We start from the raw sequence: 19,881 nt of genomic DNA, 5'->3' as shown, positions 1-19,881 counted from the left end.
CTTCTGAAACATCAACACTGGAAGACGACATTATTACGAATCTCCTCCATCAGGCGCTGAGACCATCTATGCTTTATGGACTACCAAAAATCCACAAACCGGATTCTCCTCTTTGTCCCATTGTGAACGCCATTGGGTCACCCACTTACAGACTGGCAAAACACCTTGCCAGCCTCCTTGCACCACATGTGGGTCGTTGTGTGCATCACATCAAGAACACCGACAACTTTATCAACAGAATTAAACAACTGTGTCTTAGTCAAGGAGATATAATGGTTAGTTTTGATGTGGTCTCCCTGTTTACACATGTTCCGATCAATGACTGTATAGATATCCTCTTCCAGTTATTTGATAGCACAATTGTGGGACTGTTTAAGGACACATTGACATCATCGTACTTCCTACATGGTGGCCAGTATTTCGACCAGTTGGACGGTGTGGCTATGGGAAGCCCACTAGCTCCATCCATAGCCAACATCGCCTTGGACACGGCTCCAGCTAAGCCAAGTTGCTTTTATCATCTGGTCCCATGGTTGTGAAAAACTGGGAGAATTTTTAGAACACCTGAACAGCATTCACGGCCACATCAAGTTTACGATGGAAGTTGAGACAGATGGTGCATTTCCCTTCCTTGACATCCTCGTTCGACTGTAAACCAACGGGCACCTTAGCCACAGCGTCTACAGGGAACCGACACACACAGATCGGTATCTGCACACTCTCAGCCACCACCATGTGGCACAAAAACGTGGCATTCTGAATACCCTCATCCATCGTGCTAAAGTCGTTTCAGACGCTGGAAGTCTGCCACTAGAACTGAGCCACCTCCAAAAAGTCTTCCAGGATAATGGGTACAGCCATGGACAAGTGTCACAGGCTATATTTGGTGCAACACGCAAGAAACACACCAACAGAGAAGAGAACACCACCGAAGGAGAAAACAAGAAACTTGTGTTTTTGCCTTTCTGTGGTACAGTGTCAGGGAAGATTAGCCGTCTCCTGAACAGATATAACATTTCATTGGTGTTCAGTGTCAATGTGGCTTTTACTACATCGGCCAAACAGTACGCATGACGGAGCAACGCCAGACGGAACACGAAGGGTGCTTACGCCTACGCTATCCAGAAAAATCAGCCGTGGCAGAACACGCCTTAGAAAATGGACACCAAATTCTATTCAACAAAAGATCTGTCATTATGAAGATGAAGGGATTTTGGGATAGCATCATAAAAGAAGCTATTGAAATACAAACCTCTGAAAAAAACCATCAACAAGGGGGTTTGCAGCTCAGCACAGCCTGGGACCTGGCTATCGCGATGTTAAAATGGGTACGACAGACGCGGAATGAAAACACGACCATATATGGCGAGGAAGAGAGCACCAGAGATGTTACAGCCAGCAGTGTGGCTATATAACAATGCGGCCACGGCGACACGGCAGTCAGTCTTACCACTTGACAATGACCAGGAAGTGCTTGGTCGAAAACTCGTGGGATTTTAACCACCTGACACGGCTGGAAGCCCAAGAAAATTTTATTACTGTCATGAAAGTTTGCATGGAAACATACTGTGCAGAACACAGAGAGCTGGTTCAACTAAGCTATGGACACCCAGTAAAAAGAGGAAGCTAGAACAATGAGTAACAGATTTGGCCAAATTCCAGCAAAATGCTGTTCATCACTAAACATATGGGTGTTAAGAGAGAAAAGAACATCCAGCTATTAAAAAAAACCTGTGTTACCATTAGCAAATAACACAATTGAAAAGCCTGTGTTGCCGAATGTACTTCATGGCCTGGTTCAGGGCAAAGAGCTCTGCTGTAAATACTGAGCAATGTTCTGGAACCTGATACCGAAAATCATTGATGTCAATGATGAATGTACATCCGACACCACAGCTGGTCCGAGAGCGATCAGTGTACACAAAGGTAGTGTTGCAAAGTTCCGTGCAAAGCTCAAGGAGCTTATGGCAATAGAGAAAGTCTGGAGTAGTGTCCTTAGGAAGCGAATGAAGTCCAAGGTGAACACGGGCCGCTGCACAAAGCCAAGGTGGTGAAGGGTTCACACCCATCAGGAAAGAGGCAGGTAGTGTGAAGTTAAGCTGATGGAACAATAGCTGAAAGCGAACTCCAGGAGGTAACATAGAAGATGGACGCATCCCATACTGGCAGTCAAAGGAGTCATTGAAGGAGGAGGCATAGAATGGGTGGCCAGGCTTGGCAGACAAACAGCACACACATGCACTAAGAAGAACATCACGTACAGATGCGTAAACGAAATACCCGTAGTCTAGTTTCAAACGGATAAGGGATCTGTTGGGTATAGAGGAGAGTGGTTCTATCTGCTCCCCAGGAAGTACCACTGAAGAAATAAAGGACACTGAGGGACCGGGTACAGCAGGCAGCCACGTAATACATGTGGGAGCACCAAGAAAGTTTCCTATTGAGCATGAGCCCCAGGAATTTGGTACTTTCAATGAATAGAAGAGCAACAGGCCCAAGATGTAAAGATGGTGGAATAAACCCATTCCATCACCAGAAATTCATACAACTGGTATTTTCAGTGGAAAAACGAAAGTCACTGATGATGCTCCACGAGTAAAGACGATCAAGCCAATGTTGGAGACACCACTCAAGGAGACAAGTCCATGAAGAACTGCAATAGATCACAAAATCATCAATGAAACAGAGCCATAGATGCCCAGTGGGAGACAGCCCATAATAGGGTTAACGGCGACAGCAAAGAGGATGACGATTAGGACAGAACTCTGAAGCACATCGTTTTCCTGGATAAAAGTGTCCAACAAGGCAGAACTCATACATACTTTGTACACTCTGTCTTTTAAAAATTCCTGAAAGAAACAGGGCAGGTGACCTTGGAAGCCTGTGTGTAGAGAGTACGGAGGATACCAGTCCTCCAGCAGGTGTTGTAGCCTTTCTCCAAATTAAAAAACATGGCCATAGTCTGGTATTTCCATAGAAAACCATTCCTGACATGGGCTGACAAAGTGATGAGATGGTCAACTGCAGAATGGTGAGCTCAAAATCATTGTGCATTGGTTAGTAAATTGCAAGACTTGAGCCACAATACCAGCCAGGCATGAATCATATGTTCCATCATCTTACAAACACAGCTGGTGAGAGAAGTGGGGCGGTAGCTAGAAGGACAGTATTTGTCCTTACCAGGCTTAGGTATGGGTATGACAGTGGCTTCATGCCAGCATTTGGGAAATGTGCCCTCTGCCCAGATCCAATTGTAAATATAGACAAAGTGCTTTTCCGAAAGAGAAAGGTGCTGCAACATCTGAATGTGAAAGGAGCATGAAATCTCCACAAAATAGCTGCCCAAGGTGTTGGTGATAGCAATAGGGCCCACTCTGACATCATCTGCAACGATCATCATTTGCTATGGTCAGGCTGGAAATTGGGGAATGGACCGTGGTTCCAGACAGCTGTTGGACATTGGCCCACACGACGGAAGATGGAGTGAAACTGCCAGAAGAACTAGTAAATGAAATCCAGTTAGCGTTTTTGCTATCCTGAAGAACATGACAACACTGTTCACGCAACTGTTTATAATGCGTACAGTTTGCATTATAGGATGATGGTTAAAAATGCGGAGAGCACCTCCTCACTTGCAAATTGCATCATGGCATGCCTCAGTCCACCAAGGGACCAAGACATGGCACAGTAAAGATGAAGTGTGGGGAATGGAACGTTCTGTTGAAGTAAGGACAACTTTTGTAAGTTATTCTACCTGGTAATCACAACTGGAGAGAAGTTGTTCGTCGAAAGTTGCCAAGCAGAAGTAAAGCCTCCAGTCAGCCTTAGAAAACTGTCATTTGGGTTTGCACGTAGGTGGAGTAGGTGTCAGCAAATGGACAGCATATGTGAAATGGTCGCTCTAGTATGTGTCAGAGAGAATGGACCACTCGAGATGATGGGCAAGATGAGCAGTGCAGAATGAGAGGTCTAAATGGTGCGTTGGAGTCTGAAAGGAACGTGGGTGCTCCAGTGTTAAGGAGGGATGTAATGGATTTTTTTCCAAAAAATCGATTCTAAAAAAATATTATTTTCTTGATCTACACAGTTTAATCTATGTTGTGTGCGAATTTTATCATGATAACATCTTTATAAATGCCTTTAAATTGTTAAACTGATTAACTCTGCACTGGTTTGTGAAACCTTTATGTGGAAGTCAAGATTTATGCATAATGGGTGGTGGAAAAACTGTGTTTAGGAAATGGAGGTTGTATGGAAATCTGTTTACCAACAAAAAATAGGAAGCAGCTCAAAATGAAGAACATAACCTCTCGGCTTCAGTATCAAAACTTGGGACAGAAGAATTGTACAGGTGTGTGAATGATGATGATATGGATTCCACTGGATTCAGACTTATTGATTTAGAGCGTCTCTGCCAGGCTATAAAGTTTTCATGTTCATGTGTTATGTGTGAAAGTATGGAATGTACAATTGTTGTTGAAGAAAGAAAGAGTGGGAATAGTTTATGATTCTAAATTAATTTGTAATTCGTGTGGCTATAAATTTTTATTTTCTTCCTTTAAAAAAAAAAAACTGGCACTGGTACCTATGAAAGCAATTTTAGGTTAGCATATGTGCTGAGATGCCTTGGACAGGGTAGGGAAGGGGGTAATGGTTTTCTGAACATGTCTTGTCTCCACCTTGTGCAAGGTTTGAAGAAATGTCTGATGCTGTATGTGATACTACCAAAGTTTCTATGAAGAAAGCAGTGGAGGAACTGGTAGAAATAAACCAAAAAGAAATAGATCCTGGGGTAGATATTCATAACAGCATACCGTATTTACTCGAATCTAAGCCGCACTTTTTTTCCGGTTTTTATAATCCAAAAAACTGCCTGCGGCTTAGAATCGAGTGCAAAGTAAGCGGAAGTTCTTAAAAATGTTGGTAGGTGCCGCCACAACTAACTTCCGCCATCGAATATATGTAGTGCTACACAGGCATGCTTTGCAGGCACAAAGATAAATACTGGCGCCAAAACCTCTGCGTCAGTAAATAAATTTAAAAAAAAGTGGAAGACAAGCTTTTTTCGCCGCCCCGAGTTTCGACCACTGCATTTTCATACATTATCCAACAAAGTAAATACAAATTCCATATTGTTCCTCTTTGAATGTAGCAGCATTTCAATGTACTACGAAAATCCGACTGGCAAGACTATTTGCGATGTTTGTCAATATGGCCAATTTTACATTCTGAATTTTTTCCTACCTGTGAGAAGAGATGGTTGCTAATAGGAACTTTTATGAATTGTGAATCACGTGCAGTATTCTCTTCACCATAAGAATAATGCGAATATAGACATTTTGACATGTATTCTTTCGTGTTTGCTGCTATCTCATTTAAATCCTATCTGCCTAATAACCCACGAACCTAGTGTGAGACAGCAGCAAATGCGGAAGAATATACATATCATGTCATGTTTATATTTGTATTATTCTTATGCCTACTAGTGATACAATCAGAAATGAAGCACGGCAATTGATTAGATTTTTAAATCTAAGATGACTCTAATTTCTGTGCAGAATGTAACGTACACAAGAGGCGTCTGCAAAGATTTTCAAACGGAGAAAAATTTTAGCTAAACTCTCGTTCAGCACATCTATCATACGCAGTCTATTATTTGGTTCTTGTTGATCATTATCAAAGAAAGCAGGAATGTAAGCAACAACAAATACCAGTCTCTTGCCATTGTTTCGCTAATGAGACAATTCCTCTCTTTTTTTATTGTAAGCGGCAGTAGTGCACACAAAAGCAAGCCATGTCGCGAGCGGCGACAGGTCGTAAACACTCATTATCAGAATGCATGACACAGTACAATAATGCATTTTCAGATTAGAGTGACGTAAACACCTATAACAAAGAGAACGGCACTTATCAGATCAAAGAAAAAAAAGCAACCGATTCAAACCAGACGAAGCACCTGAAAAAGGAAGGGTATCCGTATAAATACGGACGGAGCACCTGACGCATAGCAATGGCAACCTGGTAAAGCTCAACTGCTAAGCTTACGACTCGAACCAAACTGTAGCTGTATCGTCATTCATTCGACCTAAATTGTGTCTCATATTACAATAGACCAACTTTGTTTCGATTTGGAGGTGCGACCTAAAACTTTTCTCTCCCCTTGAATTTCGAGTCTCAGATTTCAGGTGCGGCTTAGATTCGGGAAATTTTTTGTTCCTGGATTTCAGGTCTCATTTTTCAGGTGCGGCTTAGATCTGAATGCGGCTTAGATTCGAGTAAATACGGTATCTCCTACAGATGTTACTGATCTGTGTGTGTCTGTAGTCTGTAGATGGGACGTGGATGAAGAGGGATCACACGTCTCTGTATGGAGTTGCATCTGTTATTGGTATTGACTCAGGTAAAGGTTTTGATGTAAAAATTATATCTAAATACTGCCACCAGTGTACAACAAGGAAAATGTCCAACAATGGAGACAGTAAGAAACTGTGGCAAGAAAAGCATGCAATAGTATGCTCTATGAATTATAGTGGCTCAAGTTGGGGCATGGAGGCTGCTGCAGTTGTGAGGATGTTCTCCAGATCTGAGGACCAGTATGGTGTTAGATATACTAAATACCTTGGCAATCGGAACTCTTCTTCGTTCAAAGCTGTAGCAGATAAAAATCTGTACAATACAACAATAGAAAAGTTGGAATGTGTTGGACACATCCAAAGGAGGCTTGGTGGTAGGCTTCGTCGCTTGCTGAAAGAGAAGAAAGGTGGAGTACTTGAGGATGGAAAACCACTAGGAGGAAAAAGAAACGGATTTATAGGAGAGCTATCAGGAAAAACACACACATTTTAGAGGCAATGAGGTGTGCTGTGTGGGAAATTTTTTTCCACAAACTATCCACTGACCAAACCCCAATGCACAATCTATGTCTGAACGATGATTGGTGTAAGTAGAACAACAGAAATGACACCTATTCACATAAACACTCATAACCAGAACCTGTTACGAATGCAATTATGCCCACATTCAGGTTTCTTGCACACCCTGATTTACTGAGGAAGTGTCTTCATGGAAAGACACAAAATGCAAATGAAAGCCTCAATAATTTAATTTGGATTAGTTACTCAAAAAGGACATTCTGTAGACTTGAAGTACTCAAAATAGGTGTCTATGATGTAGTTTTATGTTACAATAATGGAAAGAATAGCAGAATTGAAGTGCTGAAGAGAGTTGGTATAGATCCTGGTGTGTTTACAACAGAAGCATTTTACACCATCGACAAGAGCAGGGTCAAGAAAGCTAACAGATCAGTTTCTTACCTGCAAATACAGGCCAGGCAGATTCGAAGAGGAGAGAAGAGAAACCTGGAGGATGAGGAGTATCAGTATGGAGGATTTTAAAATTGAGATAAGCTTATTACACATCAAAGTATGAAAAGAAAATCTTTGAACCTCATTTTCTCTGTTTTACATTTTTTACGTTATTGGAAGCCTTTTCTCAAAAAGTATATGCGCTAATGCTATGAAATTTTCAGGAACTGTTCACAACATGTTGCTGTCTCCCTGGAACTAAAAGAAACAAGATCCTGCAATTACATTCTGATTTTTAGATGATTGTATGTAGAAAATAAAGTTAATTTTGGAGGTGCAAAATTAAAAACTCAGTTAATGACACAACTTGTACCATAAATTAATAACTGTTGTTCAGTGGTCTTATAACCTTCTCAGGACACTACAATAAAATTTTCAGATTAATTGCATGATTAAAATTTGAGTTATGGCTTTTTATAGAGAAGACAATTAAAAAAATTCAAATTTCTGGCAAAATATTAATCTTGCATATTTTATTATGTTTTTTATGTTAAAACACAGCTCTTATGCTTTACTCATGCAAAATTTTAGATATGTAAATTAATAAATATAGTTGTAACGATTTTTAAAATAAATGTTAACATTTTCCATTACATCCCCCCTTAGCGTAGATGAGGTTGAGTTGACTGAGAAGGTCTGCCAAGAGGACACCTCTCTGACAGGTTCAGGGAGAGCCCAAAAGGGATGGTGCATATTAAAGTCATTGAGCAGTAAAAAGGGGCGAGGGAGTTGTCCAATAAGTTGAAGGATGTCGGCCCTGGTGACACCGAATGACGGAGGGATGTAAACAGTACAAACGGAAAAGGTGAAGTGAGGAAGGAAAATGTGGACTGCAACAGCTTGCAGCTGGGTGTTGAAGGAGATGGTTTGACTATGATCATCATCTCGGATGAGCAACATGACACCCCCATGAGATGGAATGCTATCCTTGGGGGGGAAGGTCAAAGCAGACCAGAAAGAAATGCAAGAGGTCAAAGCAGTAATGAGGATGCAATTTTGTTTCCTGGAGGCAGAGAACAAGTGGAGATTGTGACTCCAAGAGCAGCTGTAATTCCTCCTGGTTGGATATCAGGCCGTGAACGTTCCAGTGGAGGAGAGTCATGATGGAGAAAGAGGAGGAGGGAAAAAACGAAGAGGTGTCACCTCAGCAGCTGCTGAGTGCCAGCCTTTGAAGACACTGCTACAGGGCACAGAGGCTGGAGGCTCCTGCTCCACAACATCTACAGAGGTGTCGGCATTCTCTCTCAGCCAGTGTGCGGAGTACAGGGCAGAAAAACGATTGGCGGTGCACTTAGGCGACATGAAGGTCGGCTGGGTGAGGGTATCATGTGACAACACTATTGAAGTGGATCTCCAAGTCAGTGAAGGAGATGTTTGACTTCTTGGAGCCTTTGCAGTTGGCAGATGATCAATCAGATGTCTGCTGGCTGGAGGGACGTAAAAAGTCTTTGTGAGAGAGTGCCTTCTGTCCTTTCTGGCCTGCTGGTTGTGTAGAAGGTGATTTTGCCACATGAGGCAAAAATCTAGTGGCTTGTTGCACAGCTGGAGGAGAAGGAGATGGGGATGCTACTGTGACACTGGGTGATTTTACAACCACGGTGCTGAATTTGAGGTCTCATGTCAGTGTGGCCATGTCCTTCATGGAGTGAGATGTAGCAAGCACGGTACTGTAAGTGCTGGATGGTGATACACAGTGTTTCTGACTAGCCAACACCTTGCAAGTGACAGGGAGGGTAAGGCACTTTTTCCTTCACCCAGATCTCCTGGATGCATCGGTCATCGAGATAATGGGACAATCTTGGGAGGAGGCTGCAGGGTCACCACTGCAATTCATACAGTGGGGAGAAGGGGGCAGACAATCGCCCTCATGAGCATCCCTACTACAGGTTACACATTTGGCCAGGTGTCGACAGGACAGTCAACTGTGGTTGTAACAATCATACGGATAGGAGCGCATCGGGTTGGGAATGTACGCCCGGGCTGTGATAACTTCATAGCCTATCAAATGTGAGAAAGAGAGAGCATGTGGGCACTAAGGATTCATCTACCTTTTTCATCACCCAATGGACTGCAATGATGCGCTGATCAGAGAGGTCAGTTTCAATTTCTGCCTCAATCCGACCATCGAGTAGCCTTGTGTAAACAACACCACGCAAAAAATTCAGCGTTTGATGGGCCTCAACATGAACAGGATAGCCATAGAGAAGCGAAGCTGCAAGCAGTTGTTGTGCCAGAGAATAACAAGTAGTCTTCAAAAGCAAAGTGCCATTGCATAAACAAGAGCAGAATTTCACAGGGCCGGTAGCTGTATCAACACCTTTCTGTTTAAAAAACATATTAACAACAGCAAAGGACTGACAGTCTTCAGTACATGAAATCACGAGGAACTGAGGTGAGGCTGGGAGGGTCTTTTAAACATTAGCCTCATTCTGTTTACATTTAGTAGATGTAGACTGAGAAGATGATGTTTGGCTCATTGTGAGAAAATCCCCATGATTTCCAGCATCTCCAAAAGCGCTCTCCTTCCAACTGGGAGGCCCCTCAGAGGGTGGGCTCACCCAACTTAGGTGATTGTTCACATCACAGGTCACACCTACCGAACACCCAACAGAGGGATCAATTGGCAAATTGAGAAGGTAACAGGTCAGGCAGTCACCACTCCCTGGGCCTGGCCTGTACTGGGGGCAGGGGGTGTACATGTGAACCCTACCTGTCAACCCAGGGCTGGGCATTATGCATTACCCATTCACCAGTTATGTGTCAGACATGTGGGCCAGCCTTCAGTAATGCACAGGGAGGAGGAGGAGGAGGAGGAGGAACCTGAGACACTGAAGCAGAGAAAGGATAGAAGATGGCAAATGAAGAAAAAAATAAATAAATAAATAAATAAACAGTAGAGGGATTGGTCTGATATGAGGCTACTGAAAATGCAAAACCCATTCCCAAAAATATCACAGCCATGTTCCCCAAGGCAGGAGGAAAAATATAGCAAGAGGATAGACATGCAGCACGGAAGGGAAAAGATGCTGCAGAGGTGGGGGCCCTTTGGTGGCCAAGCACAAACTCACCAGAGTGTGGTGAGCCCCCTTGGGGAACAGAATCCTTGCTTTCAGGTATATAAAAATTAGTGAATACAAAATTAAAATGAAGCAAATTGACATAAATGCATCATGTTGTTGATTTTCATGAGACATTATTAAAGTATGGAATGAAGACCTTTTGTGGCCACATGAAACTTGGCTAAATACCAGTCATTCTATCAGAAAAGGCTGAAAAGATGACAGTACAAATGTATGTACTGCTGTTCCCAATGGAAAGGATGCAAGAATTATTGTCTTACTCATTGACACTTCCTTTGGGTTTGTAACAAACTGTGTCCCGGTTTACAAATTAAGGAAAACAAGCTAACACCATGAAGAGATGAATCACAAGACATTTCTTGAGTGGTACAGCAACTATCGGATGACTCAAATCAGCTGTTTGTCTTTGTTACGGATAATGCCCCATGCCCTACAGTTATCAGAGATAAAGCTTCAGTGATGGTAACAAAAATAGTTGACACTATAGATTAATTAAAACCTCACAATGTGCAAATTCAGGACAATTTGCATAAGGTGGAGTTCATAGAACTTACAAAACAAAATATGCCACAGCTTCAACAGTATATTGTTCATGAGTTGGCAAAAGAACATGACCACAGGGCTGCTTCCACTGTAATGCTATTGAAATGATTTGGGTACATATCAAGTCTTACATGACAACAAATAATGAAAGCTAACATGAGGCATAACTCCAGATACTGTTAGAGAGAGCTGTGGCACAAATGACACTTGAGAAGCACAACACACTGAAAAATTTGTTAAAGAATCCTGAAAACATGAAGTGAGGATAGTAAACAATAAGAAGATATAGTTTTATCCACAGACACAAACATCCACAGAACACAGCACAGATAACAACAGTGTTGAGAAAGGAAATGACTCTGCAAACAATGGAGAAATGCAGATTGTGGCACAGGGGTAAACATCACTCAGTTCAGACTTACTTTGAGTACCTTCACCTGGAGTTCCATAAGAATTCTCATTTCACAGTTAAGGAATACCCTCCCCCTGCAGATGTACGACATACTACATGTGCACAACAATGACCGGTAAGATATGTAGGAAAGCTATGACCAAATAGTAGAACCATTGAGTTATCAGCAGTAACTAAAAAAGAGAGAGAGAATAAACAATAAATCCTTTGTTAAGTTAGAGTGCACGCACGCATACTCACCCACTTACCTACCCACCCACGCATGCATGCCCACCCACACATGCACTTACGCACACACACCCTCCCCCCCCCCCCCCCCCCCACCCCAACACACACACACACACACACACACACACACACACACACACACACACACACACGACCTTAAGTGACAAGGTTATTACAATTCCATATAATGAACTCACTACTGCACATTAAGGGTATACGGAATGAGTTTTTCGATGAAAAAATCTATTTTTGGGTAAATGCATTTTTGAAAAATTTAGACTCTCCCGTTTAATACCATGTATAAAATATTTGGATGACGTGAATAGAACTATTTTAAATAATTTTTTAAAATAATTTGACACATGATGTTCCGCACCTTGTATATGAGATGCGAAATATACCTGATATAGACAGCCTTGCCAGAGATATAATTGAGCACAAGAGAGTTAGCTTTTCTGTTGGCTACACTGCTAGACAGTTGACAATAGATTCTGCATCATTTGTATTGTTTCCTTTGTGAGTACATCCATGTCATTGTTGTGAAAGTCGTATGTGGAGAAGTCATTGAGTTTTCTTTCCTTCAACATGCCAAGACCTAGTCTGAAGGTATTTAGAAAGCGTGTACATTGGCGCAAAAAAGTAAAGTGTACTAAAAATTCGTCTGATTCATCTTCATCAGTATCTGATGTCCCAGTAGCGACTAACCTCAACACTGGTAGTGATACATTGAGTGATGCTGCTGCCACTACACCGGAAAGTGCTTCAAAAAGAAAACTAGCTGGAATTGAAGAATACAAGAAACTAAATGCTGGGACTACAAAATATGAGGTAATTAACGTCTCTCTATTATCAGAAATTTTGGAGAACAATGTGTGTTGCAAACAATGTGGAAAATGTAGTGTTTCATTGAAAACAAACTTACATGTAGGACTTGCTTGTGAATTAGAGCTGATGTGCAGTTATTGCAAACACAGTGTTACTTTCTTCAATTCCTCACATGTTACTGCAGATACAGGTAAACTATACGATATAAACATTAGACTGGTTTATGGATTACGGTGTATAGGAAAGAGCAGGGCTGCAGGTGCCATGTCGTGTGGTGTGATGAACCTCCCTCCTCCACCTTCAAAATTTAACAAACACATAATTGCAATAGGCTCTGCTGTAGAAGATGTGGCACAGGAAAACATGAAAGATGCTGTTAAGGAAGCAGTTGTTGAAAATAATAATAGCAGAGACTTGTCCATAGCTTTTGATGGAAGCTGGCAGAAGAGAGGCCACATGTCTCTGAATGGTGTAGTAACAGCTACAAGTGTGGACACTGGTAAGGTAGTTGATGTGGCAATACTTTCCAAGCATTGCAGATGCAAGGAGAAAATGAAAAATAAACATGAAGAGAAGTGCATGGCAAATTACTATGGGTCAAGTGGTGGTATGGAAGTTGCTGGTGTAAGAAGCATTTATCAACGCTCAGTAAAATGGTACAACGTTAGATACATAAATTATCTTGGAGATGGTGACTCAAAGGCTTTCAAAGAAATTGAGGAACTGAGACCCTATGGTAACGATGTGAAAATTTCCAAACTGGAGTGTGTTGGCCATGTTCAGAACAGGATGGGATGAAGACTTCGACGGCTCAAGGCTAGCATGAAAGGCAAGAAATTGAGCGATGGAAAAACTTTAGATGGGAAAAATAGACTGACAGATGCTACAATAGATCATATGCAGAAGTGCTATGGTCTAGCAATAAGACAGAATACAGCAGATGCAGAATTAATGAGAAGAGCAGTCTGGCCTCTGCTTTTTCATACAGCTTCAAACAATGAGAATCCCCAACATAGGCTATGTCCAAAAGGAGACGATAGTTGGTGCAAGTACAACAGAGGCAAGGTAACTAAGAAACAATACAATCACCCTCATCACCTGCCACCTGCCATAATGGATTAAATAAAACCAATATTCTGAGACCTCGCAGATATTAGTCTACTAAAGAAATGTCTTCATGGCCGGACTCAAAATCCAAATGAGTGTGTGAACCATGTGATATGGAATAGACTACCTAAAACTGTGTTTGTGGGTATAAACACACTTCACTTTGGCGTTTATGATGCTGTTTCATCATTCAATCAGGGCAATATAACAAAGTGCAAAGTTCTGCAGAAGTTGGGGCTCTGTGTAGGACCACGAACTGCCGCAGCTATGCTTTGTTTGGACAAGGAACGGCTCAGGTCTTCAGATAATGCCATAAAAGTATATTCAAAGATGGCTAGACAGCATAGCAGAGCCATCAAGAGGAAGCTGTTGGATGATTCTGATGATACAAGCTATGGAGCAGGCTTGTACTGAAGTAAAAACTTTGAAGCTAATTTCCCGTAACTTTTTTTTTTTTTTTTTTTTTTTTTTTTTTTTTTTTTTTTTGTACGAGGTACACTTTCTCAGGGCTTATTTATAGTAGAAAGATGAAATTTTCTGTAGTTGTTCCTTAAGACCTTCTAATATATCTGAATTAAAAGATATGTGGAATTATTTTGTATTAATGGATGTAAATTTTAAAATACTTGTTAAAATGTATAACTTTTTTTAACATTTACAAAAAATAAAATATCTGAAAAACTATACATTATTTTTTCAAAATTAATAATTCAGCATAAAAGCAGAACATATCTCTGCGTTCTGTGAAAAAATCAAGAGTATCGTCCAAATAACAAATGAGAAAATGTTCCTAACTTTTAGCTCCATTTAACATTGTAAGCATAGGGTGTTCCGTATACCCTTAATAGGGAGTATGTGAAGGCAGTCAGTATGGAATTGCATAGTTACTGCTGCCACACCCATCCCCGTGTGCATATAATGGCAAACCAACGTCACCTCTCCCTTCCTGCTCAACTGTGCTTCACTGTCAGTCACTTTGTTATTCTGATTCAGATATATAGCAGTGTAGTATCCTTAAATGTCACAAAACACAATCTGCCTAGAATAGCAATTTTAGTATGATAAAATGAAATATTGGCTAAAACTTCCCTGTTCTGTGATTTCTCAATTTTTCATTTACTTATTTCCATTTGAGTTTGTATAGGATGATAAGATCATGGCACAATCATTGTGACTGTCTTCAATATGTAATAATTCATTTGTATGAAACTGACATATTAAAATATAAGGAACTGTTCGAGCATTAATACTTCTTTCACATTCACTGTTGCAAGAATTGATAAAACTAACTTTCAACACATCTATTCTTTGTTACTAACACATCTTTCTTTGCCGTGAATAAGAACAACTCTTTCCTTTCTTCCATTCCTTTACATTCTTCTGTTTGAGTTGTTATTTTTGATTCTCTTTCTTGACAAAGTCTCCTTTGCATTTTCATTACTATTCTGTTTTTATACAAGCTATACTGTTTACTGATATTCGATTACAACTACATGAGTAGAAGTGTAGATACCTCTCTTCATTTCATCTGCTGTCATTCTTACACATGGCAGCATTTCTAATTGTCATTTCACTCCACTTGACAATACACAAAATGGTTGCAAACACTAGATGTCTTCAAATTTTCATGTGCTCAGGAACAGAGTTAGGCATATTACTGTGCATTATGGGAGAAGAGTTGTCACATTTACAAATTGTTTAAACTAACAAATGGAAAAATACTGCACAGCTAAATTATGTTTAATCCTAAGGAATAACATTTTTCTTAAGTAGAATTCATAAATTTGTGGACAAAAAAGTAAGGAGAAAGCTCACTGTTTATGCCACAAATCCTGCAGCACGTCGGAATCAAAAGGCTTAATAAGAGTGCCTCGGTTCCAACAAAAATCTGTGTCTCGCTGCCAGTTACCACTAGACTGTCTAACGCCTTCCACATCACCATTCCGACGAAATCCAAATCTTGGTCCTAAAGCAGACAAAGAAAGAAAGATTATTTGTATCTCTAAGATTTTGAGTATTTCGTAAAACACGAATACAAAAGTTAAACACAAAGCATTTCAACATAAGTGAAATGTAACCCCTGTAACTACAGTGCACTAGAAACAAAAGCATAAATGACCAAAAAAAGATTGCCAAATCTAACATCTTCAATAGTCAGTATCAAAAGTTCTTTATCTGGAGATGACAAGAAACATGGGTGTGGGTCAAATATGACAATGTGAAGTGGAAATGGTAGAGACACTAGTAAACTTACATCAAAGGGACAGACACACACACATCTAAGACCCCTACTCAAATAACCTAATGATGATGACTAATCGAGCACCAAATGTCGTATAGAAAAATTAGTCACTGAACCTCTGGCTTGGAATTACATTTCCTATTAATCACACAAGGGGGGGGGGGGGGGGGGGGGGGGGGGGAAATCAGAAATCCTTGTACAGCACTGATTTACTGCATTTACTACCTATTCACACTGACAGTAACTGTAATTACAGCAATTTGAATAAAAATGATAAACCTGATGCATAAGAGGAGAGGAAGGAAAGAAATCTAGACTTCACCCTTTGACTGTTGGGGTCGTGGGACGAGTTTAGGCGCACTGAGTCACAGCTACCTGAGCACTACAGACATGTAAACACGCAGAGCTGTCTTTCCGCCCTGCTCTTCCAGTAGCTGTTCAGTGGTCTGACTACATAGGTTGACAGTGCATATACGTTTGTTGCTGTGTTCCCTCTTTGCAGAATTTGGTTTCAATTCCTGTGTTTTTGTCAGTTTTCTTGTTTTCTATGAGAGACATGTCACGTCGCTGTGGTTTCACAGATAAAGAGATCCTGGACATGCTCAGCAGGAGCAACAGTGAGTGTGAATTATCTGACATTGCTAGCAGTGATAAGTCTTCAACAGAAACCTCAGCCCTTTACATCAGTGGGGAGAGCAAGAATTATAGTCAGCAGTTCCTCTGGATCCGAGGAATCAGAAAGTGACAGTGAAATGGTTCAGAAAAGAACGCACTTGAGTGACACATTTTACTGGAAAGAAACCAATTTCCAGCTGTTAAACCATTACTTCAAGGACTCGAGTTCAGGACACAAATGTCAATTGGATACTGACCCAAGCATTCTTTTGTTTCTTGTGAAATTTCTGTCTCAAGAACTGTTGCAATTTATTGCAGACAAAACAAATCGTTTTCACATTTACACCAGAGGAAATACTACAGAATCTGTGAATTCTCAACTGTCAAAGTGGAAAGACACTGGATTTGAGGAAATGTGTTGTTTTGTTGCTGTTTGCCTTCTAATGGTACAAGTTAAAAAGTTAAAATTAAGTGATTATTGATCTAGAGACACACTTTTGAACACGCCAGTTTCCAGCAAAATTATGTCCCAAGGCCATTTTTGCTACTTCTGAGAACATTACACTTCAGTGATAACTCTGCGAGTACTGGAGGCGACAGTCTATTTTAGGATGATTGTTGACAAAGTTCGTAAGACGTTTCGTAATTTATTTCGCCCACATCACAAGCTTTGTATAGATGAAAGTCTTGCTCTTCAAAGGACAATTATCTTTTAAGCAGTTTATTCCAACCAAGCGAAGTAGATTTGGAATAAAGACATTTGTACTGGGTGACTGTCAGAGTGGGTATATTTTAGATATTATTGTATGTAGAGGTGCAACAACAGAAATTGGGTTCAACAATTTTAGAAAAAGTGGCGACGTAGTGACAACTCTCATAGGACCTTATCTGGACCAGAGTCATATTCTTTATGTCGATAATTGGTATTCCAGCCCAGCCTTGTTCCTCTGGCTTCACAACCATGGAACAGCTGCATGTGGCACTGTTCATAAGAATAGGCGCAACATGCCAAAACTGCAGAAGAAATTAAAACGAGGACAAACTGAGTTTAAGTCCACTGACAAGGTCCTTGCTATCAAGTGGTGAGATAAGAGAGAGGTGTGCATTTTGACCACAAGTCACACAACGCAAATGGTTGAAACAGAAAAGACACAGAAATACTGGCGAAAAAATAAAGAAACCACAATGTATTGTAGATTAAAAGTTGAGTATGAGTGCAGTTGACCGTTGTGACATGTTACTGAGCTCAGTGGGATCAGTGCGTAAGACTGTGAAATGGTTCAAGAAATATTTTTCTCACATTTTGGATTTGTGCCCTCTAAATGCTCATGCTATCCACCAGTCAGTAAAAGGGCAAAAAATGGCATTCACAGAGTTTCACCTTTCTCTTGTAAGGGAGATTGTAGAAAAATATGCTACAGAAAGGAAAAAAGCCGATAGGGGAAGGTGCTATGATGACGAGAATCCTCCACGATTCACAGGGAGACATTTTCCGCCTGTTACGGGTGCAGTTGACCATTGTGACATGTTACTGAGCTCAGTGAGATCAGACATTTGCAGAAAAGTATGCTCATGCACAGATTCGTGGTTTGCACGAAACCGAAAGTGCGCTGGGAAACTAGATACCAATGCAAAACTTTCAACATTCCATTATATGTTGTACCATGCTTTGAGACTTATCATACAAAGAAGCATTATTAGTCATTGGGAACTAAATCTGAGAAAATTTATTGACACTTCTGAATGAACTACTAAAAAAAAGGCAAAAATGTAAAAAAACGTATAAATCCATTTTTAACTTCACCAGTGCCGGTCCAAGGCCTGGATCGAAAAGGATGGGAAATAGATGCAACAGGTGTAAAATTATTCAAATGAAGCCTGACTTCATCATATATAGCAGTTTACTGGCAAATGAACGGACTTGGTGATTGAAATGGTGCAATATCCATGCACAAGGAAAGCGTTTCTGAAGAAGAGAAATTTGTTAACATCAAGTATAGATTTAAGTATCAGGAAGTCGTTTCTGAAAGTATTTGTATGGAGTGTAGCCATGTATGGAAGTGAAACATGGACGATAACTAGTTTGGACAAGAAGAGAATAGAAGCTTTCAAAATGTGGTGCTACAGAAGAATGCTGAAGATTAGATGGGTAGATCACATAACTAATGAGGAGGTATTGAATAGAATTGGGGAGAAGAGGAGTTTGTGGCACAACTTGACAAGAAGAAGGGACCAGTCGGTAGGACATGTTCTGAGGCATCAAGGGATCACAAATTTAGCATTGGAGGGCAGCGTGGAGGGTAAAAATCGAAGAGGGAGACCAAGAGATGAATACACTAAGCAGATTCAGAAGGATGTAGGCTGCAGTAGGTACTGGGAGGTGAAGAAGCTTGCACAGGATAGAGTAGCATGGAGAGCTGCATCAAACCTGTCTCAGGACTGAAGACAACAACAACAACAACATCCATGCTGTGGCAAACATAATTACGACGAGTACATTGTGCCAGTAAAACAAAACCCATATATTAATGTGCATACAATACATTTAAATTATTAATGCATAACAGAGGCAGTTATATTCTTTTATCTTTAGTAGCACAAATATAGATCACATTCAGTCTATTTGTACAAAACATGTTTTCCATAACTGATTTGAACACCTTTAATCAACACGAAGCAACATACCGAAGTTAAGACTCTGTTCTCAGAGCAATATTTCTTGCTACTTTGACTCTGTTGTTAGCCAATATTGGAAATTAAACTCATTGTTCTGGGGAGGGTTCGGGGCTTAAAATTTGTTGTTTGAATGAGACTGGCTTTGAAGCATTAATAGAAAATGGTATTAGTAAAAGAAGTATCAAATATACCCTGCTTTCATCTTTTCATAAAAATCAACATCTTTTTGACTAATTTGCAGATTATTGGAAAATAGTAGTGGAAAAAATTTTTTATTTTCCTTATCATTGTGCTGTCAATCTACTGCACTTTAAATTTCATTTTCATCATGCGTTCACTCTACTAGATATGCGAATACCCAACTTTCATTCCAGTTGTACAGCTTGGTATGTTTTACAGAGCATAGTTTTTTAGCAAAATCGAAACGAAAATACCGCATTTTGACGTTTTTACAAAATCTTAAATTTTGTGCTTAATTCATTCAGTACTGAAAAGGGCTATGGAAATGAAACTTCGTGCCAAGTTTCACGTTCATCACAGCATTAGCTCAGGAGATGCAAGAAGCCAAACTTCAAAGTTCTTTGGGACGTCTATTTTTTTGGCCGAGTAACCTACAATTTTCTGGCTCAATGTGGCTCATAATATTCTTTTCATTATTATTCTTAAGAGAACGCATAAAGTTCTACAAGATGGCCAAATTTTATTTCTTTACAAAAACTATTGCCCGAGATATTACAGCTCAAAGTCACCAAAAATTCACACTGACTCCGCAGAAGTTGTAATCAGCGG

At 40.4% G+C, this 19,881-nt stretch overlaps 1 protein-coding gene across 1 annotated transcript in view; it reads right to left on the bottom strand.

Annotated features, from left to right (window-relative positions):
* LOC124555464 (PH-interacting protein) overlaps positions 1 to 19,881 on the bottom strand; it is a 262,681-nt gene that overhangs the window by 61,585 nt on the left and 181,215 nt on the right. The window contains exon 16 of the mRNA XM_047129386.1: positions 15,375 to 15,525. Coding sequence (XP_046985342.1) covers positions 15,375 to 15,525 — 151 coding nt within the window. The remainder of the gene's footprint in view (positions 1 to 15,374; positions 15,526 to 19,881) is intronic.

Source organism: Schistocerca americana, chromosome X (assembly GCF_021461395.2).
Source record: "Schistocerca americana isolate TAMUIC-IGC-003095 chromosome X, iqSchAmer2.1, whole genome shotgun sequence".
NCBI lineage: Eukaryota > Metazoa > Arthropoda > Insecta > Orthoptera > Acrididae > Schistocerca > Schistocerca americana.
The sequence above is the reverse complement of the archived record's forward strand: the minus strand, read 5'-3'. Positions and strand labels throughout refer to the sequence as shown.